The sequence below is a fragment of the Bombina bombina genome, chromosome 1 (assembly GCF_027579735.1).
Source record: "Bombina bombina isolate aBomBom1 chromosome 1, aBomBom1.pri, whole genome shotgun sequence".
Taxonomy (NCBI): Eukaryota; Metazoa; Chordata; class Amphibia; order Anura; family Bombinatoridae; genus Bombina; species Bombina bombina.
The window spans coordinates 184,559,870-184,587,410 of NC_069499.1; the positions used below are offsets into that span (position 1 = coordinate 184,559,870).

Consider the following 27,541-nt stretch of genomic DNA (forward strand, 5'->3'; position numbering starts at 1 on the left):
AGCATGCAGTTTTAGGACACTTTCTAATTTACTTCCATTATCAAATGTTGCAGTATTTTTATATACATACTTTCTAGGGAACCAGATCCTACTGAACATGTGCACAAGCTCACAGAGGGTTTACTAGTCTGTGATTGGCTGATGTCTGTCACATGATACAGGGGCCAGAAAATGGAAGAAAACATTATTTTGTCAGATAAAAAAAAATCTACTGCTTATATGAAATTTAGAGTAGAGTTAAATCATTGTCTTTTTATCATGCACTTATTCATTATGCTGTTCTACTGCATTAATTGGTCCTTTAATACTATTAACTATTGTTCAACCACGTAAAACAATTGGGAATGCTAGCTCTGAATTCTAATATTTATAATCTTGCACTAGCTATGGGAGGAGGGGTAGGATGCAGAATTCATTATAACTATAACAAGAAGACAAAATAGCACTGACTTGAAATGAGCTGTAGAATATTTTCTGGCAATTTTTTAAGTCCAATTTGTCGTCCCCTCGCCAGACAGGAGTGGGCAGCACTTTTTTTATTTCTATATTTGTAAAAACAAAGTTATATTAGAAGTATTATTCAGGTATATATTGGGAGATTTTCCCCAAAGAGCTTACATTCAAAGTGGGTATAAAAAGAGACTACCCATGGAGCTTACAGTTTAGAGGTAGCTCTGAACCTTTCTGTTATTCAGCTAGCTAACCTTTAATTTGTGCTTGTTGTTTTCATGTATATTGCAGCAATAGATATATGTGTGTGTAACTCTGTGTATGTGACTGTGTGCGAGTGTGTCTGAACATTTATTTTGAAAATGCCATAAAAACAATTTAGATTACTCCCTGACTCAGAGGCCTATTTAACAAATGTCTGTCGGACCTGATCCGACAGTGCGGATCAGGTCCGACAGACATCGCTGAATGCGTAGAGCAATACGCTCTCCGTATTCAGCATTGCAATCGGCCGCCAGCAGGGAGGTGTCAATCAACCCGATCGTACTCGATCGGGTTGAATTGCGGCGATTCGTGTCCGCCTCATCAGAGCAGGCAGACAGGGTTATGGAGCAGCGGTCTTTAGACCGCTGCTTCATAACAGCTGTTTCTGGCAAGTCTGGACACTCGCCATAAACACGGGCCCTCAAGCTCCGTATAGAGCTTGATAAATGGGCCTCATAGTGTGCATATAAAAATAATTTGCACGTTTTGATATTGGAAGTAGAACTGATTTTTTTTTTTTTAATAATTTTTTTTTTAAATTGCATGTTCTATTCTGTCTGAAACATAAAACTTTAATTTTAACTTTAGTGGCCCTTTAATACTTAAGTTTTGGATGTTTTTATGTTCACAAGCTACTTTTTTTCCCCCTGTATATTTTTTTTGTTTGTTTTGTGGTAATTTAAGCATTCATTCTTTTGTCAATCTGAGAGCACAAGATAATAAAGGTTTATTTCTTCACACTCCTATTGGTGACATTTAAAAGACTTTCGGGTAAACCTGCTAGTACATCTCTTTGCTCTGTGGTTGTTTACTTTTGTCTTCTCTAGTTTGTTTTAGGTAAAATCCTCTCCCATCTAGCCACATATGTCTTGGCTTAACTATATACATCAGAAAGGGAAGGGGTATGTGTAGGAAGGGCTCTGAAGTTATCTAGGAATTGTTTCTGCCCACTCTTAAAGGGACATAATACTCATTTGCTTAATCACTTGAAACTGATGCAGTATAACTGTAAAAAGCTGACAGGAAAATATCACCTGAGCATCTCTATGTAAAAAAAGAAGATATTTTACCTCACAATTTCCTCAACTCTGCAGAGTAATTTCTGAGTAAAAAGTTATACTTCAGCTGTTGCTCAGCTGCAGGTAAAAAAAATGAAGAAATGAATAGCAGCCAATCCGCATCAACGGTGCTGAGGTCATGAACTCTTTTACTGTGTGTCCCGGGACAGACATACTGATTTGCTGCTTAGAAGTCCTTTACAATGGGATGTGGCTACTGAGGAATTTTTGAGGTAAAATATCTTTCTTTTTTACATAGAGATGTTCAGGTGATATTTTCTAGTCCGCTTTTTACAGCTATGCTGCATCACTTTCAAGTGTTTCAACATTTGGGTATCATGGCCCTTTAAGGGAGAAAGCAGCAGTATACCCCATTAACTGTATCTTTCTATGGGGATACATTGTTTTATTAGATAAGAGTATTTTATAATTAATAATACAAGACATAATGTACATGTATTATGTTTAAAGGGACATTTTTTCCCTTCAGATAGCATAGCATTTTAAACAATTTTCCAGTTTACTTCTTTAATCAAATTTGCTTAATTTTCTTGGTATCCTTTGTTGAAGGAGCAGTAGGGCACTTCTGGGAGCCAATGAGAAGAGGCATATATGTGCAGCCCCCAATCCACAGCTAGCTCCCAGTAGTGCATTGTTGTTCCTGAGCCCGCGTAGGTTATGCTTTTCAACAAGGATAACCAAAGGAACAAGGTAAATTATGTTATTGCATTACATTGTAAAATTATATAAAATTGCATGTTGTATCTATATCTTAAGACAAAATTTTGTGTGTTCATATCCCTTTAATGGTTGTAAGGAAAAATTTACACTTACACTGAGCTTTGTTTTAAATAATGTTTTCTAAAATGTGTTTGCATTTTTCTTGGTTTCAGCTTATAACACTGCGTGGTTCCGTTCTTGAAGATGCCATTCCTGCAACTGCTAAACATGGCACAGCCAGAGGATTGCCTCTTAAAGAAGTGCTTGAGCATATTGTTCCTGAACTCAATGTGCAGTGCCTCAGATTGGCCTTCAACACTCCCAAAGTTACAGAACAACTCATAAAATTGGACGAACAAGGGGTATGCATTTACTTTTACTTTTACAGCTATAAGATATTTTGGTAGTTTAATGTTTCCACTTCATAGAATAATCAAATGTATCCTGTAGTGAGGGAGGAGAAAGCACAGCACAATATTGGATATCTTGTTTTTTTTTATGAGATATCCTAAATCAAGAGATTATCCTTCAGTTATAAGTAGGCTTCCTAGCATGTATGCTGTGCAGTTATCCCAGATTGTCCTCATTATGTTTATCAGAAATATATTCATGCACATTCTAAACTTGACTGAGCATACTGAAGTTATACTGGATTCTGCATCATACCCCTCCTCCCATAGCTAGTGTAAGATAATAAATATTACAATTCAGAGCTAGCATTCGTAATTGTTTTAAGTGGTTGAACAATAGTTAAAGAGAAACTTTATTTTAAATTGATTTGCTTACAAGAATGTTTTTAATCTTTAATGTTAAAATAGATGAAAACTGATGTTTTGCATTTCAAATTATTGACCTTTAAATTGTAAAGACCTAAAATAAAATGAGAAAAAAAATATTAAAATAATTTTAACTACATTATTTTACAACAGTTTGTGACACAGAAATCGGTGTTTTTATTTCCAGCACCTGAATAAAATTAACCTCAGATAGCTTAAAGGTACTCAAGTATAAATCCTGTAGAAACAAGCATAATGCTTTAACCTCAAAATTAGATTAAATGCTATTGAATTTACCTTATCTTAAATAGGGTTGGTACATTTTAGGAGCCAGAGAACCACTTCTCACATACATTTTTTGTTTTGTTTTGTTCTGGTTATATGTCTGTAAACAAAGCTTTTTTCTGGTTCTTAAACATATGTGGTCTGCTCCTCAATAATTTTTGCTAGTTTAAAAAGAAAAAAAAAAAAAATTGCCAATCCTTGATCTATGATAAAGCAGATGATATATGTAGTGAAAGACAAAATGGTAGACATTTTCAAATGTATCAATTTAACAGATGTCAAGAAAAAAAATGCAGTGCCATTATAAATTTATAGCTAATGGTTTAGAGTGCAACAAGTGCAATATATATTTTTTGTAGTATTTTAGTTTCATTTTATTCTTATCTTGTTTGGTTTGTCATATATACTGCAAAGTGTTTCTAACCATATTTGTGTTTTTATCATTCTCTGACTAAGTATTACATTTTCTTTCATGTAATTGGCAAGAGTCCATGAGCTAGTGACGTATGGGATATACAATCCTACCAGGAGGGGCAAAGTTTCCCAAACCTCAAAATGCCTAAAAATACACCCCTCACCACACCCACAATTCAGTTTTACAAACTTTGCCTCCTATGGAGGTGGTGAAGTAAGTTTGTGCTTGATTTTCTAAGTTTATATGCGCTTCTCAGCGGGAAATCTTTTTCATAGGTTCTCTGTTATCGGTCGTAGAAATTCATCTCCTACCTCCCTTTTTCAGATCGACGATATACTCTCATATTCCATTACCTCTACTGATAACTGTTTCAGTATTGGTTTGGCTATCTGCTATATGTGGATGGGTGTCTTTCGGTAAGTATATGTTTTCTTTACTTAAGACACTCTCAGCTATGGTTTGTCACTTTATGTATTAATATAAAGTTCTAAATATATGTATTGTACTTATATTTGTCATGAGTCAGGTTTATGTATATTTCCTTTTGCAGACTATCAGTTTCATATTTGGGAAAATGTTTATTGCGTCATTCTTGGCGCAAGATTTTTTTGGAGCGAAGGTACGTCCGGTGGTGCAAATTCGTAATTTCTGGCGTCTTAGTTGACGCCGAGTTTCCTTGCACAAGGTTGCGTCTGCAATGACGCGAGTGTGTCATTTCTGAATGTTGTTAGCGCCAAAAAAAATAATTTTGCGTTGTGCGTCATACTTGGCGCCAAATAATATATGCCTCTTGCCTTTTTTTATGTCAGAGGGCTATGCTGTTTGCATTTTTTCCCATTCCTGAAACTGCCATATAAGGATATTGATAATTTTGCTTTATATGTTGTTTTTTCTCTTACATTTGCAAGATGTCTCAATCTGATCCTGTCTCACAAACCACTGTTGGAACCATGCTGCCTGATAACAGTTCTACCAAAGCTAAGTGTATCTGTTGCAAATTTGTAGAGATTATATCTCCAGCTGTGGTATGTAATAGTTGTCATGATAAGCTTTTACATGCAGAGAATGTATCCATCAGTAATAGTACAATGCCTGTTGTTCCTTCAACATCTAATGTACATGATATCCCTGTGAATATAAAAGATTTTATTGCTGATGCGATCCAGAAGGCTTTGTCTGCTATCCCGCCTTCTAATAAACGTAAAAGGTCTTTTAAAACTTCTCATAAAGTTGATGAAATTTTTAAATGACCGACAACATACTGAATTATCCTCCTCTGATGAGGATCTATCTGATTCAGAAGATCCTACCTCAGATATTGACACTGACAAATCTACTTATTTATTTAAAATAGAATATATTCGTTACTTGTTAAGAGGTGTTGATTACGTTGGATATTGAGGAAACTAGTCCTCTTGATACTAAAACTAGTAAACGTTTAAATTCTGTTTATAAACCTCCTGTGGTTACTCCAGAGGTTTTTCCAGTTCCTGATGCTATTTCTGATATGATTTATAAGGAATAGAATAGGCCTGGTACTTCTTTTATCCCTTCTTCAAGGTTTAAAAAATTGTATCCTTTGCCAGCAGTTAGATTGGAATTTTGGGAAAAGATCCCCAAAGTTGATGGGGCTATTTCTACTCTTGCCAAATGTTCTACTATTCCTATGGAAGATAGTACTTCCTTTAAGGATCCTTTAGATAGGAAACTTGAATCTTATCTAAGGAAAGCTTATTTATATTCTGGCTATCTTCTCAGGCCTGCCATTTCTATGGCTGATGTTGCAGCTGCATCAACTTTTTGGTTGGAAAGTTTAGCGCAACAGGAAATGGATCCTGATTTGTCTTGAATTGTTCGCTTGCTTCAACATGCTAATCATTTTATCTGTGATGTCATTTTTGATATCATCAAAATTGATGTTAAATCTATGTCTTTAGCTATTTTAGATAGAAGAGCTTTGTGGCTCAAATATTGAAATGCTGACATGGTATTTAAGTCTAGATTACTATCTCTTTCTTTCCAAGGTAATAATTTATTTGGTTCTCAGTTGGATTCGATTATTTCAACTGTCACTGAGAGGAAGGGAGTTTTTTTGCCTCAGGATAAAAGACCTAAGGGTAGATCTAAAGCTTCTAACCGTTTTCGTTCCTTTCGTCAAAATAAGGAACAGAAACCCAATCCTTCCCCCAAAGAATCTGGTTTCAACTGGAAACCTTCAAGTTGGAGTAAATCCAAGCCGTTTAACAAACCAAAGCCAGCCTCCAAGTCTGCATGAAGGTGCGGCCCTCATTCCAGCTCAGCTGGTAGGGGGCAGATTAAGATTCTGCCAAAGCATTTTGGTAAGATTCTGTCCAAAATCAATGGATTCAGAGTATTGTCTCTCAAGGGTACCGAATAGTAAGTCCTCCTGTGAGATTTTTTTCTCTCACGCATCCCAGCAAATCCAATAAAGGCTCAGGCTTTTCTGAAGTGTGTTTCAGACCTGGAGCTTTCAGGGGTAATCATACCAGTCCCGTTTCAGGAACAGGGTCTGGGGTTTTAAAAATTAATTCAGGCCAGTTCTGGATCTGAAAATTTTTAATCGTTTTGTAAGAGTGCCAACTTTCAAAATGGTGACTATAAGGACTATTCTGCCTTTTGTTCAGCAAGGGCATTATATGTCCACAGTAGACTAACAGGATGCATATCTTCATATTCCGATTCATCCAGACCACTATCAGTTTCTGAGATTCTCTTTTCTAGACAAGCATTACCAATTTGTCGCTCTTCCATTTGGCCTAGCGACAGCTCCAAGAATATTTGGGCGATATCTTGGTACTAGCTCAGTCTTTACATTCTGCAGAATCTCACACAAATCAACTAGTGTTGTTTCTTCAAAGACATGGTTGGAGGATCAATTTACCAAAAATTTCCTTGATTCCTCAGACAAGGGTCACCTTTTTGGTTTCCAGATAGATTCAGTGTCCATGACTCTGTCTCTAAAAGACAAGAGACGGTTAAAATTGGTTTCAGCTTGTCGGAACCTTCAGTCTCAATCATTCCCTTCAGTGGCTATGTGCATGGAAGTTTAAGGTCTCATGACTGCAGCATCGGACGCGATCCCCTTTGCTCGTTTTCATATGAGACCTCTCCAGCTTTGTATGCTGAATCAATGGTGCAGGGATTTTACAAAGATATCACAATTAATATCCTTAAATCCCAATGTTCGACACTCTCTGACTTGGTGGTTAGATCGCCATCATATAGTTCAAGGGGCTTCTTTTGTTCGTCCAGCCTGGACTGTGATCACAACAGATGCAAGTCTTTCAGGTTGGGGAGCTGTCTGGGGATCTCTGACAGCACAAGGGGTTTGGAAATCTCAAGAGGCGAGGTTACCAATCAATATTTTAGAACTCCATGCTATTTTCAGGGCTCTTCAGGTTTGGCCTCTGTTGCAGAGAGAACCGTTGATTTGTTTTCAGACAGACAATATCACAACTGTGGCATATGTCAATCATCAGGGTGGGACTCACAATCCCCTAGCTATGAAAGAAGTATCTGGGATACTTTCTTGGGTGGAATCCAGCTCCTGTCTAATTTTTGCGGTACATATCTCAGGTGCAGACAATTGGGAAGCGGATTATCTAAGCCGTCAGACTTTACATCCGGGGGAGTGGTCGCTCCATCCAGATGTGTTTTCTCAGATTGTTCAGATGTGGGGTTTTCCAGAAATAGATCTGATGGCTTCCCATCTAAACAAGAAACTTCCCAGGTACCTGTCCAGGTCCAGGGATCCTCAGGCCGAGGCAGTGGCTGCGTTAGCAGTTCCTTGGTGTTACCAACCGGCTTTTATCTTGGAAAATGTTGTTCCTTTTGGCCATCTCTTCTGCTAGAAGAGTTTCTGAATTCTTTCTTGTGAATCTCCTTTTCTGATTTTCCATCAGGATAAGGCAGTTTTGGGGACTTCATTTAAATTTCTACCTTAGGTTGTGAATTCAACCTAAGGTAATAACAACATTAATAGAGAATTTTTGTTCCCTCTTTGTGTCCTAATCCTAATAATTCTTTGGAGAGATCCTTAGATTCTTTGGATGTTGTAAGAGCTTTGAAATATTATGTTGAAGCTACTAAAGATTTCAGGAAGACTTCTAGTCTATTTGTTGTCTTTTCTGGTTCTAGGAAAGGTCAGAAAGCTTCTGCCATTTCCTTGGCATCTTGGTTAAAGCTTTTGATTAATCAGGCTTATTTGGATTCTGGTCAGGCCCCGTCTCAGAGAGTTACAGCTCATTCTACCAGATCAGTCTCCACTTCGTGGGCTTTTAAGAATGAAGCTTCAGTTGATCAGATTTGCAAAGCAGCAACTTGGTCTTCTTTGCATACATTTACTAAATTCTACCATTTTGATGTATTTGCTTCTTTGGAAGCAGTTTTTGGTAGAAAAGTTCTTCAGGCAGCTGTTTCAGTTTGATTCCTCTGCTTATGTTTTTTTTTTCAACTATGAGAATAAACTTATATTTTTTTAATTGTGGATTAATTTATCCCTCCCTCTCTACTGACTTCTACTGAGTTCCACATCTTGGGTATTACTATCCCATACGTCACTTGCTCATGGACTCTTGCCAATTACATGAAAGAAAACATAATTTATGTAAGAACTTACCTGATAGATTAATTTTTTTCATATTGGCAAAAGTCCATGAGACCCACCCTTTTTATGGTGGTTATGATCTTTTGTATAAAGCACAATTATATTTCCAGTTCCTTTTGTTGATGCTTTTTACTCCTTTCTTTTTCACCCCACTTGGCTATTCGTTAAACTGAATTGTGGGTGTGGTGAGGGGTGTATTTATAGGCATTTTGAGGTTTGGGAAACTTTGCCCCTCCTGGTAGGATTGTATATCCCATATGTCACTAGCTCATGGACTCTTGCCAATATGAAAGAAATGAATTTATCAGGTAAGTTCTTACATAAATTATGTTTTTTTCTTATGGCACACATGGTGCCATCAGAGCTATACATAAATGAATATGCATGTGTGTCTGTTAGAGTGTTGAAGTGGACAGCTGGTTCCCTCCTTTGACTACATAAGCCTGTGCCAGTCAGATCCATGCCCTCCTTAGACTACATACGCATGTGTCAGGTAGATCCATGCCCTCCTTACATTACATACGCATGTGCCAGGCAGATCCATGCCTTCCTTAGACTACATACGCATGTGCCAGGCAGATCCATGCCCTCCTTAGACTACATACGCATGTGCCAGGCAGATCCATGCCTTCCTTAGACTACATACGCATGTGCCAGGCAGATCCATGCCTTCCTTAGACTACATAAGCATGTGCCATGCAGATCCATGCCCTCCTTAGACTACATGAGCATGTGCCAGGCAGATCCATGCCCTCCTTAGACTACATAGGCATGTGCCAGGCATATCCATGCCCTCCTTAGACTACATGAGCATGTGCCAGGCAGTTCTATGCCCTCCTTAGACTACATAGGCATGTGCCAGGCATTTCCATGCCCTCCTTAGACTAAATAAGCATGTGCCAGGCAGATCTATGCCTTCCTTAGACTAAATAAGCATGTGCCATGCACAACATGGTACTCTTCTCTATGTCCATGTTTTTTGTAATGTCTCATCACGATAAGACAGTATCTGTGGCTTCTTCGTTCTTTCCAAATTTGGATAATACTTGTAGTATTAATCTTGATGTGGTAGAATATTTGACCATAGGATTTCTATTATGGAAAGATGTATTTAGGAATGGGCCCTTAAAATGTTTGTGTTTACCAATAAGACACAACCCCTTTCTTGTAAGGTCTTTCTAGCCAATAACATTGTAAGATGTGTGAATATTTATATATTCTTCAGATTCTCATGTTATTTCTTTATGCTATCAATAATATTTTCTGTGGTTTCCATTGTACATGAAATTGTAAGTAAGTTCATCTAAAGGTGCTTGTGTGTTCATTTCCCTAAAGAAATGTGGCACATGTGAATACATATTTTGAAGAAAGGTTTGTATTTTTGACAGCTAAGCTACCAGCTGAAAGTTGGCATCATGTACTGCAAGGCAGGTCAAAGTACTGAAGAAGAAATGTACAACAATGAAGCAGCAGGACCGGCTTTTGAAGAATTCCTACAACTCTTAGGAGAACGGGTACGACTAAAGGGATTTGAGAAGTACAGAGCTCAACTCGATACCAAGAGTAAGATTGTTTTTATTATTATTATTATTATTTAACTTTGTAATTCCATTTGTAAGAAGCAGTTATGCATAGTAGCTCCAGAAATCATACTTACTTTATTTTTAGAATTGTATAAGAATGTTTGTTCACATTTTTCAGGGCTACAATACTCTGATAAATATATATATATATTTCCAGTTTTCTCATGAGATCATAAGTCATATCAGTTTCTATGTTCAGTAATGTAGGCTTAGCAGAAGAGTTTGTATTACACAAATTAAGAAATGTTTTCACAATTTGCAGTACTACTACAATGGTCCACCCTTCTCAGTCTGACCTTGCTAGTGGTCCAACATACAGTGACCCCAGTACACTTGAGTCTTTTTTTATGTGGATTGGTGAATGTAGCTACCCCAGATGATCGTTTCGGCCTTCATTGTGCCTCGTCAGTGAGGTGCAGCCATATTTCCCTAAGCACACTGAGCAAGGAGTCCATGTCTGGTTGCACCTTTTTCTCTTAGGGAGTCATAATACACACATAGAGATGCGCATTCTCAAAAATGGACAATCAGCTCAATAACTTGCTAGCTTGTTCTGACACGGTCACTGGCAAGGCCCAATTAAGACCGAAGCCATCGTCTGGGGTTGCAGTGTTCCTTGTTCAGAGAGGAATTGCCTGGTATTTCGGAGCTGGATTAACCGTAATAGGTGGGATAAGACTGATATTACTACAGGAAAGTTCTGCTCTGTGAAAAGCATTACTGAGCTAAAAAGAAGCTAGACCCAGGTGGTAAATCCCCATAGAACAAGTTAACAAGTTATTGAGCTGGTTATTCGTTCCTGAGAGTGCACTTCTCTGTGCGTGTATTTATATATGAGTGTAATATAATAACATATGAGGTTTTTAGTTTTTGGGGTCATATAGTGATTGTAGTAAACCCAGCGTTTAACTCTTAAAATTCTACAAGGAATCATCATGGTAAAGTTTGTCTTGCTGACTGTTATAAACAATAAGACTCAATGTGCAACGCACATATTTCTCAAATGAACATTACCATTATGGTAAAATATATAGCAGAAGGCCATTCACACCCACAATATTTATTTTGTAAAATAATGGTCCACAGTGCTCCATAGCATATGGGATATATTTCCTGCCACTAGGAGGATGTCAAGAACCCATACAAGAGCTTTAAAACTCTCCCACCTCCATCTCTCTCTAGTTTTATTCTTGGCCTCGTAGGAGCTAATTGAGAATAGAGGTTGTTCCAGCTACTTGCTTATGGATTACAAATTGGGAGCTCAGAGCTATGTGAGACCCAAAGTCTCTGGGGAGTATCATTTACAAAGAAGACAGAAAAGACTGCAGCTGATTGATACAGGGACATAGGAATACTCTTATGTGCACAGCATTCTCCTAACAGGACTTCAGCCATAGCTACCCTCAGGTTTCACAGGGACTCGTCCCTAGCCTCCCCCTATGAGCTGTCTTCTGGATACTGCTGCAACTACATTAACATAGATGACATGCCTGGTAAGCCAGTGGAGGGGTGCTGCGTAAGGTAAATGTCTTCACACAGCACAGACACGGCCCAGAGGCTATTTGCAGATATTCTGACACAGGTATAGCATAGCCAGGGGACTTAACCTGCACCCCTCATGACAAAAATGTTTTCTTTCATGTAATTAGCAAGAGTCCATGAGCTAGTGACGTATGGGATATACATTCCTACCAGGAGGGGCAAAGTTTCCCAAACCTCAAAATGCCTACAAATACACCCCTCACCACACCCACAAATCAGTTTTTACAAACTTTGCCTCCCATGGAGGTGGTGAGGTAAGTTTGTGCTAGATTCTTCGTTGATATGCGCTTCGCAGCAGGCTGGAGCCCGGTTTTCCTCTCAGTGTGCAGTGAATGTCAGAGGGATGTGAAGATAGTATTGCCTATTTGAATTCAATGATCTCCTTCTACGGGGTCTATTTCATAGGTTCTCTGTTATCGGTCGTAGAGATTCATCTCTTACCTCCCTTTTCAGATCGACGTTATACTCTTATATATACCATTACCTCTACTGATTCTCGTTTCAGTACTGGTTTGGCTTTCTACTACATGTAGATGAGTGTCCTGGGGTAAGTAAGTCTTATTTTTTGTGACACTCTAAGCTATGGTTGGGCACTTTTATATAAAGTTCTAAATATATGTGTTTAAACATTTATTTGCTTTGATTCAGGATGTTCAACATTCCTTATTTCAGACAATCAGTTTCATTTTTTGGGATAATGCATATGAATAATCAATTTTTCTTACCTTAAAATTTGACTTTTTTTCCTGTGGGCTGTTAAGCTCGCGGGGGCTGAAAATGCTTCTTTTTATTGCGTCATTTTTGGCGCAGACTTTTTTGGCGCAAAAATTTTCTTTGTCCTTTCCGGCGTGATACTTGTCGCCAGAAGTTGCGTCATTTTTTTGACGTTTTTTTGCGCCAAAAATGTCGGCGTCACCGGATGTGGCGTCATTTTTGGCACTTAAAGCATTTAGGCGCCAAATAATGTGGGCGTCTTTTTTTGGCGCTAAAAAATATGGGCGTCATTATTGTCTCCACATTATTTAAGTCTCATTACTTATTTACTTCTGGTTGCTAGAAGTTTGTTCATTTGGTATTTTTTTCCCATTCCTGAAACTGTCATTTAAGGAATTTGATCAATTTTGCTTTATATGTTGTTTTTTTTTTTACATATTACAAGATGTCTCAGATTGACCCTGAATCAGAAGATACTTCTGGAAAATTGCTGCCTGATGCTGGATCTACCAAAGTTAAGTGTATTTGTTGTAAACTTGTGGTAACTGTTCCTCCGGCTGTTGTTTGTAATGAATGTCATGACAAACTTGTTAATGCACATGATATTTCCTTTAGTAATGTTCCATTACCTGTTGCTGTTCCATCAACATCTAATATTCAGGGTGTTCCTGTTAATATAAGAGATTTTGTTTCTAAATCTATTAAGAAGGCTATGTCTGTTATTCCTCCTTCCAGTTAACGTAAAAAGTCTTTTAAAATTTCTCATTTTTCAGATGAATTTTTAAATGAACATCATCATTCTGATTCTGTTTCTGATAATGATTTTTCTAGTTCAGAGGATTCTGTTTCAGAGGTTGATACTAATAAATCTTCATATTTATTCAAAATGGAATTTATTCGTTCTTTACTTAAAGAAGTCTTAATTGCATTAGAAATAGAGGAATCTGGTCCTCTTGATACTAAATCTAAACGTTTGAATACGGTTTTTAAACCTCCTGTAGTTATTCCGGAGGTTTTTCCCGTCCCTGATGCTATTTCTGAAGTAATTTCCAGGGAATGGAATAATTTGGGTAATTCTTTTACTCCTTCTAAACGGTTTAAGCAATTATATCCTGTGCCATCTGACAGATTAGAGTTTTGGGACAAAATCCGTAAGGTTGATGGGGCTATCTCTACTCTTGCTAAACATACTACTATTCCTACGGCAGATAGTACTTCCTTTCAGGATCCTTTAGATAGGAAAATTGAATCCTTTCTAAGGAAAGCTTACTTATGTTCAGGTAATCTTCTTAGACCTGCTATATCTTTGGCGGATGTTGCTGCAGCTTCAACTTTCTGGTTGGAAGCTTTAGCACAACAAGTAACAGATCATAATACTCATAGCATTGTTAATTTTCTTCAACATGCTAATAACTTTATTTGTGATGCCATCTTTGATATCATTAGGGTTGATGTCAGGTATATGTCTTTAGCTATTTTAGTTAGAAGAGCTTTATGGCTTAAAACTTGGAATGCTGATATGTCTTCTAAGTCAACTTTGCTTTCCCTTTCTTTCCAGGGTAATAAATTGTTTGGTTCACAGTTGGATTCTATTATTTCAACTGTTACTGGGGGGAAAGGAACTTTTTTACCACAGGATAAAAAATCTAAAGGTAAATTTAGGTCTGCTAATCGTTTTCGTTCCTTTCGTCACAATAAGGAACAAAAACCTGATCCTTCCCCTACAGGAGCGGTATCAGTTTGGAAACCATCTCCAGTCTGGAATAAATCCAAGCCTTTTAGAAAGCCAAAGTCAGCTCCCAAGTCCACATGAAGGTGCGGCCCTCATTCCAGCCCAGCTGGTAGGGGGCAGATTACGATTCTTCAAAGAAATTTGGATCAATCCGATTCACAATCTTTGGATTCAGAATATTGTTTCACAAGGGTACAGAATAGGCTTCAAGATAAGGCCTCCTGCAAGAAGATTTTTTCTTTCCCGTGTCCCAATAAATCCAGTGAAGGCTCAAGCATTTCTGAAATGTGTTTCAGATCTAGAGTTAGCTGGAGTAATTGTACAAGTTCCAGTTTTGGAGCAGGGGCTGGGGTTTTACTCAAATCTCTTCATTGTACCAAAGAAGGAGAATTCCTTCAGACCAGTTCTGGATTTAAAAATATTGAATCGTTATGTAAGGATACCAACATTCAAAATGGTAACTATAAGGACTATTCTGCCTTTTGTTCAGCAAGGGCATTATATGTCCACAATAGATTTACAAGATGCATATCTGCATATTCCGATTCATCCAGATCACTATCAGTTTCTGAGATTCTCTTTTCTAGACAAGCATTACCAGTTTGTGGCTCTGCCGTTTGGCCTAGCAACAGCTCAAAGGATTTTTACAAAGGTTCTCGGTGCCCTTCTATCTGTAATCAGAGAACAGGGTATTGTGGTATTTCCTTATTTGGACGATATCTTGGTACTTGCTCAGTCTTCACATTTAGCAGAATCTCATACGAATCGACTTCTATCGTTTCTTCGAGAACATGGTTGGAGGATCAATTTACCAAAGAGTTCGTTGATTCCTCAGACAAGGGTAACCTTTTTAGGCTTCCAGATAGATTCAGTGTCCATGACTCTGTCGCTGACAGACAAGAGACGTCTGAAATTGGTTTCAGCTTGTCGAAACCTTCAGTCTCAATTATTCCCTTCGGTAGCCTTATGCATGGAAATTCTAGGTCTTATGACTGCTGCATCGGACGCGATCCCCTTTGCTCGTTTTAACATGCGACCTCTTCAGCTCTGTATGCTGAACCAGTGGTGCAAGGATTATACAAAGATATCACAATTAATATCTTTAAAACCGATTGTACGACACTCTCTGATGTGGTGGACAGACCACCATCGTATAGTTCAAGGGGCTTCTTTTGTTCTTCCGACCTGGACTGTGATCTCAACAGATGCAAGTCTGACAGGTTGGGGAGCTGTATGGGGGTCTCTGACAGCACAAGGGGTTTGGGAATCTCAGGAGGCGAGATTACCAATCAACATTTTGGAACTCTGCGATTTTCAGAGCTCTCCAGTCGTGGCCTCTTCTAAAGAGAGAGTCGTTCATTTGTTTTCAGACGGACAATGTCACAACTGTGGCATATGTCAATCATCAAGGAGGGACTCACAGTCCTCTGGAAAGAAGTATCTCGAATACTTGTATGGGCGGAATCCAGTTCCTGTCTAATTTCTGCGGTTCATATCCCAGGTATAGACAATTGGGAAGCAGATTATCTCAGTCGCCAAATATTACATCCGGGCGAATGGTCTCTTCACCCAGAGGTATTTCGTCAGATTGTTCAAATGTGGGGACTTCCAGAAATAGATCTGATGGCTTCTCATCTAAACTAGAAGCTTCCCAGGTATCTGTCCAGATCCAGGGATCCTCAGGCGGAAGCAGTGGATGCATTGTCACTTCCTTGGAAGTATCATCCTGCCTATATCTTTCCGCCTCTAGTTCTTCTTCCAAGAGTGATTTCCAAGATTCTAAAGGAGCGTTCGTTGGTTCTGCTGGTGGCTCCAGCATGGCCTCACAGGTTTTGGTATGCGGATCTTGTCCGGATGGCTACTTGCCAACCGTGGACTCTTCCGTTAAGACCAGACCTCTTATCGCAAGGTCCTTTTTTCCATCAGGATCTCAAATCCTTAAATTTGAAGGTATGGAGATTGAACGCTTGATTCTCAGTCATAGAGGTTTCTCTGACTTCGTAATTAATACTATGTTACAGGCTCGTAAATCTGTATCTAGGAAGATATAATATCGAGTCTGGAAGGCTTACATTTCTTGGTGTTCTTCTCATCATTTTTCTTGGCATTCTTTTAGAATTCCTAGAATTTTACAGTTTCTTCAGGATGGTTTGGATAAAGGTTTATCTGCAAGTTCCTTGAAAGGACAAATTTCTGCTCTTTCTGTTCTTTTTCACAGAAAGATTGCTAATCTTCCTGATATTCATTGTTTTGTACAGGCTTTGGTTCGTATAAAACCTGTGATTAAGTCAATTTCTCCTCCTTGGAGTTTGAATTTGGTTCTGGGGGCTCTTCAAGCTCCTCCGTTTGAACCTATGCATTCGCTGGATATTAAATTACTTTCTTGGAAAGTTTTGTTTCTTTTGGCCATCTCTTCTGCTAGAAGAGTTTCTGAATTATCTGCTCTTTCTTGTGAGTCTCCATTTCTGATTTTTCATCAGGATAAGGCGGTGTTGCGAACTTCATTTAAATTTTTACCTAAGGTTGTGAATTCTAACAACATTAATAGAGAAATTGTGGTTCCTTCATTGTGTCCTAATCCTAAGAACTCTAAGGAAAGATCGTTGCATTCTTTGGATGTAGTTAGAGCTTTGAAATATTATGTTGAAGCTACTAAAGATTTCCGAAAGACTTCTAGTCTATTTGTTAACTTTTCTGGTTCTAGGAAAGGTCAGAAGGCTTCTGCCATTTCTTTGGCATCTTGGTTAAAGTCTTTGATTCATCATGCTTATGTTGAGTCGGGTAGAACTCCGCCTCAAAGGATTACAGCTCATTCGACTAGGTCAGTCTCTACTTCCTGGGCATTTAGGAATGAAGCTTCGGTTGATCAGATTTGCAAAGCAGCAACTTGGTCGTCTTTGCATACTTTTACTAAATTCTACCATTTTGATGTGTTTTCTTCTTCTGAAGCAGTCTTTGGTAGAAAAGTACTTCAGGCAGCTGTTTCAGTTTGATTCTTCTGCTTATATTTTCAGTTTTTTTCATTATATGATTTAAACTTTGTTTTGGGGTGTGGATTATTTTTCAGCGGAATTGGCTGTCTTTATTTTATCCTTCCCTCTCTAGTGACTCTTGCGTGGAAGATCCACATCTTGGGTATTCATTATCCCATACGTCACTAGCTCATGGACTCTTGCTAATTACATGAAAGAAAACATAATTTATGTAAGAACTTACCTGATAAATTCATTTCTTTCATATCAGCAAGAGTCCATGAGGCCCACCCTTTTTGAGGTGGTTATGATTTTTTTGTATAAAGCACAATTATTCCAATTCCTTATTTTTTATGCTTTCGCACTTTTTTTCTTATCACCCCACTTCTTGGCTATTCGTTAAACTGATTTGTGGGTGTGGTGAGGGGTGTATTTGTAGGCATTTTGAGGTTTGGGGAACTTTGCCCCTCCTGGTAGGAATGTATATCCCATACGTCACTAGCTCATGGACTCTTGCTAATATGAAAGAAATGAATTTATCAGGTAAGTTCTTACATAAATTATGTTTTTCCATATCCTGTCCCTAATAGTTCTACTAGCATTAAAAACACTATTAGGGACGCCTCTGGTCTCTTTTAACCCTATGGCAGCTTTTGGGATAATTTCTTGAGCACTTTACAAACTTATGTGTATGGCCCTATAAGAGAACCGGCAATAGCTTCATGCATGATGCAGTTTTATAGTGCAGGCTCTAGTTAGGTTGAAGAACATTTTTATCAGGATTTATAGGGTTATTATGCTTGGTACACTTTATTTTACTTTCAAAAGTGTTTTTTTTATTATTGCCTAGTAAACTGGCTCTGTTCCCAGCAGTAGCCCCACCCCTCTGTGACTAGATTTCACCTGCATCAGTCGGGGTCTGATCTTTAACATCTTCTAACCTTATTTTTAGTGTCTGCCAGTCCCAGGAAGGGGTTGAGTACTTATACAGGAGCTGCCAAGGGGTGTTTAAGGGCTTCACTTATTTATTGGGGCTGGTTAAACTTACTACATTGGGAGATAGTGTCTGAGGGAGTGTTATTATATAGTAGAGTGCTCTCTACCAGGTTTTCTCTATACTATTGATTATATTATACAAACTGTTTCTGTCCCCACTGATATTTCTTTGGAGGAGTCAGTTTCTGTTATCCCTCTAGCTACATATATTTCTTTATTTTGAAAATCTGTTCCAGTATGCCAGGTCAACCCAATCTGTGAGAATTGTGTACCTCAAATTTTGCATGCAAACCAAACACAACCTTCCATTTCTCAAAGGGAATTTGCCCAAAACTTTTGCCCAATACACTCAGGGCGACTATACTAATTTTATTCCTGAATTTAAAAGTGGCATGTATAAAATTGTGACAGATTTTTTAGCAGCAATCCCCAAACCAAGTAAGCGTACGTCTGGGGATCTATCTTAGTCTCATGAGGTTAATGTGCAAAATTCTTCCCCTCAAGTTCGTGCTCTCTTACAGAGCTCTGACTCTGTCAGGTAATTATCTTCCATAGTCATGCATACTTTGGAATATGTTCCTGCTTCAAAAAAGCTGGGTTTCATTGATTTAAAGGATGCAACGTCTGGGCAGCAGTGAAGAAAATCCAGAACTGGAGCATGTAGGCAGTTGGCTTGTCATGTAGTGGTGTATTATTTCGAGTTTTCATTCACAAAGTTCATCATCCTCACATGTAGCCATTATCGGCTGGGGCACTTTCACACTATTCCGTACCTCTTCACATAGATTTGAACAAGCATCCAGCAGAAGAGTTAACTCTGCAGTTAACTCTTGAATTAAGTTATCTGTGCACACCAATATATTTAACTTGAAAAGTACCACTACACGCAAATTACTTATTTGAGAATCCACTGTTTGGTAGGGAAAGTCGCTTTTAGGAAATATGCCTTCTGGGGTAAAGATAAGATGTCTGTCCGCTATAGTTTACGGACAAAAGTTTTACCAAAGGAGATGCAGATGGTAAAAGATTTTAGCGGCAAATAAGTATGTTTGTGATAGCCTCCACAGAGCTTTAGCATTTTGCCACCATCTTAATGTGCCTAACTCCGGAAGTCCTCCATGAGCAAGGTTTTTATAGTGATTTTACATTGTGCTGTATACCTGCTATTGTTTTACTACATCTTTATCTGCATATTCTGGCTCCCTCCTGCATTGTTCCCTTCACCTGAAAAGGATAATTTTACTTTTATCTTTGCAGGTTTTGGTGGTGTTGTTTACCCTACATCCCAAGTAAAATCTTGCTTTCTGTGCACCTATGTTTGTTACAGATTAACATTTTCACACCGTTAGGACGTTCCATGCCGTCCTAACAGCGTTTGGATTTGGGACGGAATGGAATGTCCTACCATTTATGGTGTCCTGCAGCTCCCCACTTAGACGAAAGCAAGGATTGACCTGGGGCAAGCCTAGCAGCTTAGGCAGTCCTTCATGATCCGATCCTGGCCTTGAAATCACGTGATCGCACTGATGATTGCGTGATTTTATTTTTTCTATTAGTGTTTACATCGCAACGCCATGAAGGGGTTAAGTTATGTTTTACTTTGTTTTCAGAGGCAACCTCTCATAATGAGCTTTTTGTTTTTCCTTTTGATGTTGCTCCCTTGATTACTACCAGGAGGAGGGAGGGGGTCAAGTTCCTTTCTCTTGGGTAACTCTGAGTTTACACCCTTTTTGAATTCTGCCTTACAGAAGATATAGTGCAAATGCATCAATTTAAATTCATGAGCCCTTTCAGGAGCCCTTTCATGTGATGATTTACTTTGTTTTGCTGTAGCTACTAGGATGTATACTAGGATGTATAAATACCAAACTTCCTATAATTCCTTCTATTCAGAATTTTCCTCATTAGGTTATACTTCCTTTAAGGGATCTTCTGTCTTTCGATTTATTGGTAAGAAGCACAAGACTTGTTTAAAGCAGATGTTTTGTGTTTCAGAGTTGAAGAAGAATTTGTAACTTGGGTTTCCCATTTCCTCCCTTGCGTCTGACCTATTATTTCAGTAAATATGTAGGCCTAGGATATTATTCTTTCGGGTTTGATGTATCTGTGTGCTGAATGTGTATTACAGCTCTGATTAGTTGTGCCTAAGGTAGTTCATTAAAAGATCCTACAGTTAAAATATACTGTTTTTAATCTATAAAGTCAAACCAGCGGCAATGAGGGCTCTGTAGCTCAAAGGGGACAGTAAACACCTTGAGATTTTTATATATAAGGTTTAGTTATGCATAATGAAACAACTTTACAATCAGTGTTCCCTCTAAGGCCAGTTTTGTGTGCGGCTCAGCAGTGAAATAGTTAATTAGGTAACCACACCCTACAATTAGCAAACACTACACAATGCAGATGGCAAGGTATGGTTCTCTTGTTAACTGTTTCACTGCTGGGCTGCACACAAAACTGTCCTTAGAGGGAACACTGTTTGCAATATATTTTCATATATTTTGTTCCCTTTTCATGTAATTTTGCTCTTACAAATTGAGGATTTTCTAATTTTCAGAACTTGAAATGCACCCTGCTGACTTCTCAGGGCTAAAATGCGTTTTATAACAATATTATGTCCATAGCTAGCCTTGTTGTCTGCAGACCAAAGCCCAGATTGGCTCCTCCAGGCAAAAGTGGAGTTTGGTTATTAAAAAAACTCATTGCTGTAAAAAGGATGTTAATTTGTTTTTAAAACGTTTAGATATGGATGATATGTTATTCTATAGCAAAACAAAATAAATGTCTTGTAATTAAAAGGTGTTCACTGTCCATGGATGATATGTTATTCTATAGCAAAACAAAATAAATGTCTTGTAATTAAAAGGTGTTCACTGTCCATTTAATGTGCTGTTTCAGTTTAAAAGTTTATTTGTGGATAAATGCATTTTTATTAATTTACCAATTTGCCTGTGCTGACCATGGTTAATAATTAGTAATGGTTAATAATTAATAGCAGATACTTTTTCTAAATTTATTTATTTTTAATATCACTAATGCATGTTATATCTGCTTTGGCTCTTACTGATTTAAAGAGAATGCGTCTTCCCCAGGGCTATTGGAGAAAACCTAAAGCTATTTATGATTGCAGTCTGCGTTTATTTTATATTTGGTCTGGGATTTGGATGTAATCCGGGTCAGAAACACATAAATAGAGTTGATGGCTTATCTATAGGTGCTTCTAATTATCAGAAGCAAAAGATAGCAAAGTGGTGGCAGATATTTTCATGGTTTCAAATTTGTTCTTTGCTTTTGAGCTTCTTATCCTAGAGGAACCATTATTCTGAAGAAGTTATCTCTTTTAGGTGTAGGGAAGGAGTTATCTGCAGCCAAACTAAATGTCATTTCCACCGATGGGAGTCGTTTTTGGTGAGGCTAAGTTTCGGAACTTAAAGGCCGTAATAGTAAAAAAATGATACGCTCTAATTCTTTTAATGGAATAGAGTCTACTCTAACACAATGCATTCTTGGTGACCAGACATTGCAACTCCATAGACACATTTTCTGCAAAATTTCAGGAAACTGGAGTTTTATCAGAAGTGGATGTGATGATATCCAGCAAAAGTTGTCAAGTTCATCAAAATATTTAGCCAATTTCCATTCCATAAGCCAATAGGGTTGGGGTGCTTTTTTTCAGATATGGGACTTCAAACTGATTTATTTACTTTAAACAAGGGTGGGGGGGGGGGGAGAGAGAAGCGTACCATTTGTGTTTGATACACGATTAATGTTGTTTCTTAGTAATTACATGAATTAAATGGGCACAAGAGGCTCTGGTCATAATTTTTTAGGCATTGATCCACCAAATATTTTTTTTTTATATATACAATTTTAGGGGATATATCTATGGTAAATGATGCTGTGCTTGGAGGCACATTTTAATCTTACATGATTTTTCTTTATGGGTTTTCTTCGCTTAAAATTATCTTTTTGGTAGCTATTAGTATTTTCTAAGGTCAGAGTGGTATTATATATAATTAAAGAATTCTTACTCAAGGTTATAGATTTATATGCTTTGAAATATATATTCCTACACTTATATAAGCTGGATATAGTAGTGGTAATTGAGGGAGTTGTCAATTTCCCCTAAGGGGAGGGGTCTCTCATTGGTGAGTATTATCTATCTATATGGAAATGTTTGCTTTTCAGTGACCTGGCACATAATCTAATGTAGCCTTGCTATTTCTTCTATAAGGTACGACGAGTCCACAAATTCATCCTTGTGGGATATTATCCTCCTGCTAACAGGAAGTGGCAAAGAGCACCACAGCAGAGCTGTCTATATAGCTCCACCTTAGCTCCACCCCCCAGTCATTCTCTTTGCCTACTCAAAGTACTAGGAAGGGTAAAGTGAAAGAGGTGATAAAATTATTAGTTTTTCATTTCTTCAAGCAAGAGTTTTTTGTTTTAAATGGTACCAGTGTGTACTATTTACTCTCAGGCAGCAGATGGATGAAGACTTCTGCCTGGAGGAGGATGATCTTAGCATTTGTAACTAAGATCAAGTGCTGTTCCCACAGAGGCTGAGGAGTGCAAGAAACTTCAGTGTGAGGAACGTTTTCATGCTATACAGCAGTGAGGTATGTTCAGGTGGTATTTCAGAAAGGCTGACATTATCCCCATGAGGGTAAGGGTAAGCAGTAATCCTAAGAGCTAATAAGAAGGGCATTACTAAGCTTGCATAAGGGGCTAATTACAAAAATGGTTGACACTGAGTTGTGAATGTTTGTGGGCAAACGTTTTATGAACTGGGAGTGCTGTTAACGTTTTGTGGGCAATAACATTTTGGGCAACTTTATTGAGGGTACACTTGGCTTAATTTTTGGGTCTCAGAATCCACATGGCTAGTTTAAAACCGCTCTGGTGCGGTTCTTTGAGGCTGTAGAGACATCAAGTGAGATGGGCGTGGCCTATTTTCGCGCCTCAGATGCGCAGTTATTTTCACTCAGCGAGCTCTAACTCCTGAGGGCCCTGGTGAATGTTTTGGGCCAAATCGAAGCTTTAACCCCATATTTACTACCCCTGAGGGCAGGTAGGGCCACAGCAGGGCTGTGGCAAGGTGCTGGGGGTGTTTTTTCCGGATATAGGCCTAATTTCAATCCGGTTTGCACATTAAAGGGTTAAATGTTAAATTTCCTTGTGGGGCAATCTTAACTACATTTATTGTCTGCTTGCAAAAATTTGAAACATTTGGTGCATTTTAAAGCAGTTTTGCAGAATGTGTATGCTTTTTTTCTCTTAACCTCTTAAGGACATATGACGGAATTTTTCCGTCATAAAACAATTGAGCAAACAGAAAGCTGTGTCCTTAAAGGGTTAAAGGAGCAGTACCGTTTTTTAAGATTGTTATTTTTTTCACTAAATAAAGTGTTTTCATGCTTGTTTATAGTCATTGCTAGCCTGTTCAGCATGTCTGGCATTGAGGAAAGTCAATGTTCAATATGTTTAGAAGCCATTGTGGAACCTCCACTTAGAATGTGTGCCTCATGCACTGAAAGGTCAATAAATTGTAAAGAACATATTTTAGCTACTAAAAGTATGTCGCAGGATGATTCTCAGTCAGAAGGGAATCATGGTTATGCCATCTAATTCCCCCCAAGTGTCACAACCATTAACGCCCGCACAAGCAACGCCAAGTACTTCTAGTGCGTCTAATTCTTTCACCCTGCAAGATATGGCCGCAGTTATGAATACTACCCTGACAGAGGTTTTATCTAAGCTGCCTGGGTTGCAGGGGAAGCGCAGTAGGTCTGGTGTGAGAACAGATGCTGAGCCCTCTGACGCTTTATTAGCCATATCCGATGTACCCTCACAATGTTCTGAGTTGGGGGTGAGGGATTTGCTGGCTTAGGGAGAGATTTCTGATTCAGGAAATATGTTCCCTCAGACAGACTCAGATATGACGGCTTTTAAATTTAAACTAGAACACCTCCGCTTATTGCTCAGTGAGGTTTTAGCGTCTCTGGATGATTGTGACCCTATTGTAGTTCCAGAGAAATTGTGTAAAATGGACAGATTTCTAGAGGTTCCTGCCTACACTGTTTTTCCGGTCTCTAAGAGGATTTCGGACATTGTTACTAAGGAGTGGGATAGACCAGGTATTCCGTTCGCTCCCCCTCCTACTTTTAAGAAAATGTTTCCCATATCAGACACCATGTGGGACTCGTGGCAGACGGTCCCTAAGGTGGAGGGAGCTATTTCTACCCTGGCTAAGCGTACAACTATACCTATTGAGGACAGTTGTGCTTTCAAAGATCCTATGGATAAAAAATTAGAGGGTCTCCTAAAGAAAATATTTGTTCATCAGGGTTTTCTTCTCCAACCTATAGCGTGCATTGTTCCTGTAACTACTGCAGCGTCCTTTTTGTTCGAGGCTCTGGAGGAGGCTCTTCAGGTTGAGACCCCATTAGATGATATTCTGGATAGAATTAGGGCTCTCAAGCTAGCTAATTCTTTCATTACAGATGCCGCTTTTCAACTGGCTAAATTAGCGGCAAAGAATTCAGGTTTTGCCATTTTAGCGCGTAGAGCGTTATGGCTTAAATCCTGGTCTGCTGATGTGTCATCAAAAGCTAAGCTAAGCTTTTAGCCATCCCTTTCAAGGGTAAGACCCTATTCGTGCCTGAACTGAAAGAGATCATTTCAGACATCACTGGAGGGAAAGGCCATGCCCTTCCTCAGGATAAGACAAATAAGATGAGGATCAAACAAAATAATTTTCGTTCCTTTTGAAACTTCAAAGGTGGCCCCTCTACCTCTTACCCTGCTGCAAAGCAAGAGGGAGATTTTGCTCAATCCAAGTCAGTCTGGAGACCTAACCAGACTTGGAACAAGGGTAAACAGGCCAAGAAGCCCGCTGCTGCCACCAAGACAGCATGAAGGGGTATCCCCCAATCCGGGACCGGATCTAGTAGGGGGCAGACTTTCTCTCTTTGCTCAGGTTTGGGCAAGAGACGTTCAGGACTCCTGGGCTTTAAAAAACATAACCCAGGGGAATCTTCTAGATTTCAAAGATTCTCCTCCAAGGGGGAGATTCCATCTTTCTCAATTGTCTGTAAACCAGACAAAAAGAGAGGCGTTCTTACGCTGTGTAGAAGACCTATATACCATGGGAGTGATCTGCCCAGTTCCGAAAACAGAACAGGGGCAGGGTTTCTACTCCATTCTGTTTGTGGTTCCCAAAAAAGAGGGAACCTTCAGACCAATTTTGGATCTCAAGATTCTAAACAAATTCCTCAGAGTCCCATCCTTCAAGATGGAGACCATTCGGACTATTTTGCCGATGATCCAGGAGGGTCAATATATGACCACCGTGGACTTAAAAGATGCTTATCTACACATCCCTATCCACAAAGATCATCACCAGTTCCTCAGGTTCGCCTTTCTAGACAAGCATTACCAGTTTGTGGCTCTTCCCTTTGGGTTGGCCACAGCTCCCAGAATTTTCACAAAGGTGCTAGGGTCCCTTCTGGCAGTTCTAAGGCCGCGGGGCATAGCTGTGGAGCCTTATCTGGACAATATCTTAATTCAGGCGTCGACTTTCCAACTAGCCAAGTCTCCTACGGACATCGTGTTGGCTTTTCTAAGATCTCACGGGTGGAAGGTGAACGTAAAAAAAGAGTTCACTTATCCCTCTCACAAGAGTTCCATTCCTGGGAACTCTGATAGATTCGGTGGACATGAAAATTTTTCTGACGGAGGTCAGGAAATCAAAAATTTTATCCATCTGCCGAGCTCTTCATTCCATTCCACGGGCCGTCAGTGGCTCAGTGTATGGAGGTAATCGGCTTAATGGTAGCGGCAATGGACATAGTTTGGTTTGCTCGCTTGCATCTGAGACCACTGCAACTATGCATGCTCATACAGTGGAATGGGGATTATGCAGATTTATCTCCTCAGATAAATCTGGATCAAGAGACCAGAGACTCTCTTCTTTGGTGGTTGTCACAGGATCATCTTTCCAAGGAATGTGTATCCGCAGGCCAGCGTGGGTCATAGTGACGACGGACGCCAGCCTATTGGGCTGGGGTGCAGTCTGGAGTGCAGTCTGGAATTCCCTGAAAGCACAGGGTTTGTGGACTCAGGAGGAGGTTCTCCTCCCGATAAATATTCTAGAACTGAGAGCGATATTCAACGCGCTTCAGGCGTGGACTCAGCTGGCTTCGGCCAGATTCATAAGATTCCAGTCGGACAATATCACGACTGTAGCATATATCAATCATCAGGGGGGAACAAAGAGTTCTCTAGCGATGATAGAGGTTACCAAAATAATTCGATGGGCAGAGACTCACTCTTGCCATCTATCAGCAATCCATATCCCAGGAGTGGAGAACTGGGAAGCGGATTTTCTAAGTCGTCAGACTTTTCATCCGGGGGAGTGGGGCACACCAGAATTGGATCTGATGGCGTCTCGTCAGATCGCCAAACTTCCAGGGTCCAGGTCAAGAGATCCTCAGACAGTACTGATAGATGTTCTAGCAGTACCCTGGTCATTCAACCTGGCTTATGTGTTTCCACCATTTCCTCTCCTTCCTCGTTTGATTGCCAGAATCAAACAGGAGAGAGCTTCAGTAATTTTGATAGCACCTGCGTGGCCACGCAGGACTTGGTATGCAGACCTGGTGGACATGTCATCTCTTCCACCATGGACTCTGCCACTGAGACAGGACCTTCTGATTCAAGGTCCGTTCCAGCATACAAATCTAGTTTCTCTGTGGCTGACTGCTCGGAGATTGAAAGCGGGGTTTCTCTGAGTCGGTCATAGATACCTTGATTCAGGCTCGAAAGCCTGTCACCAGGAAAATTTATCATAAGATATGACGTAAATATCTTTATTGGTGCAAATCCAAAGGCTACTCATGGAGTAAGATCAGGATTCCTAAGATGTTGTCCTTTCTCCAAGAAGGATTGGAGAAGGGGCTATCAGCTAGTTCCTTAAAGGGACAGATATCTGCTTTATCAATTCTACTGCACAAGCGTCTGGCATATGTTCCAGACGTTCAGTCGTTCTGTCAGGCTTTAGTTAGAATCAAGCCTGTGTTTAAACCTGTTGCTACGCCATGGAGTTTGAATTTCGTTCTTAAAGTTCTTCAAGGGGTTCCGTTTGAACCTATGCATTCCATAGATATTAAGCTTCTATCTTGGAAAGTTCTGTTTTTAGTTGCTATCTCTTTGGCTCGAAGAGTTTCTGAACTATCTGCATTGCAATACGACTCGCCTTATCTTGTTTTCCATGCTGATAAGGTGGTTTTGCGTACCAAACCTAGATTCCTTCTTAAGGTTGTTACTAATAGGAATATCAATCAGGAAATTGTTGTTCTTTTTCTGTGTCCTAATCCTTCCTCTAAGAAGGAGCGTCTGTTGCACAA

At 39.2% G+C, this 27,541-nt stretch overlaps 1 protein-coding gene across 1 annotated transcript in view; it reads left to right on the top strand.

Annotated features, from left to right (window-relative positions):
• SIPA1L1 (signal induced proliferation associated 1 like 1) overlaps positions 1-27,541 on the top strand; it is an 831,778-nt gene that overhangs the window by 459,650 nt on the left and 344,587 nt on the right. The window contains exons 6-7 of the mRNA XM_053697769.1: positions 2,666-2,854; positions 9,984-10,158. Of these exons, the coding sequence (XP_053553744.1) occupies positions 2,666-2,854; positions 9,984-10,158 (364 nt within the window). The remainder of the gene's footprint in view (positions 1-2,665; positions 2,855-9,983; positions 10,159-27,541) is intronic.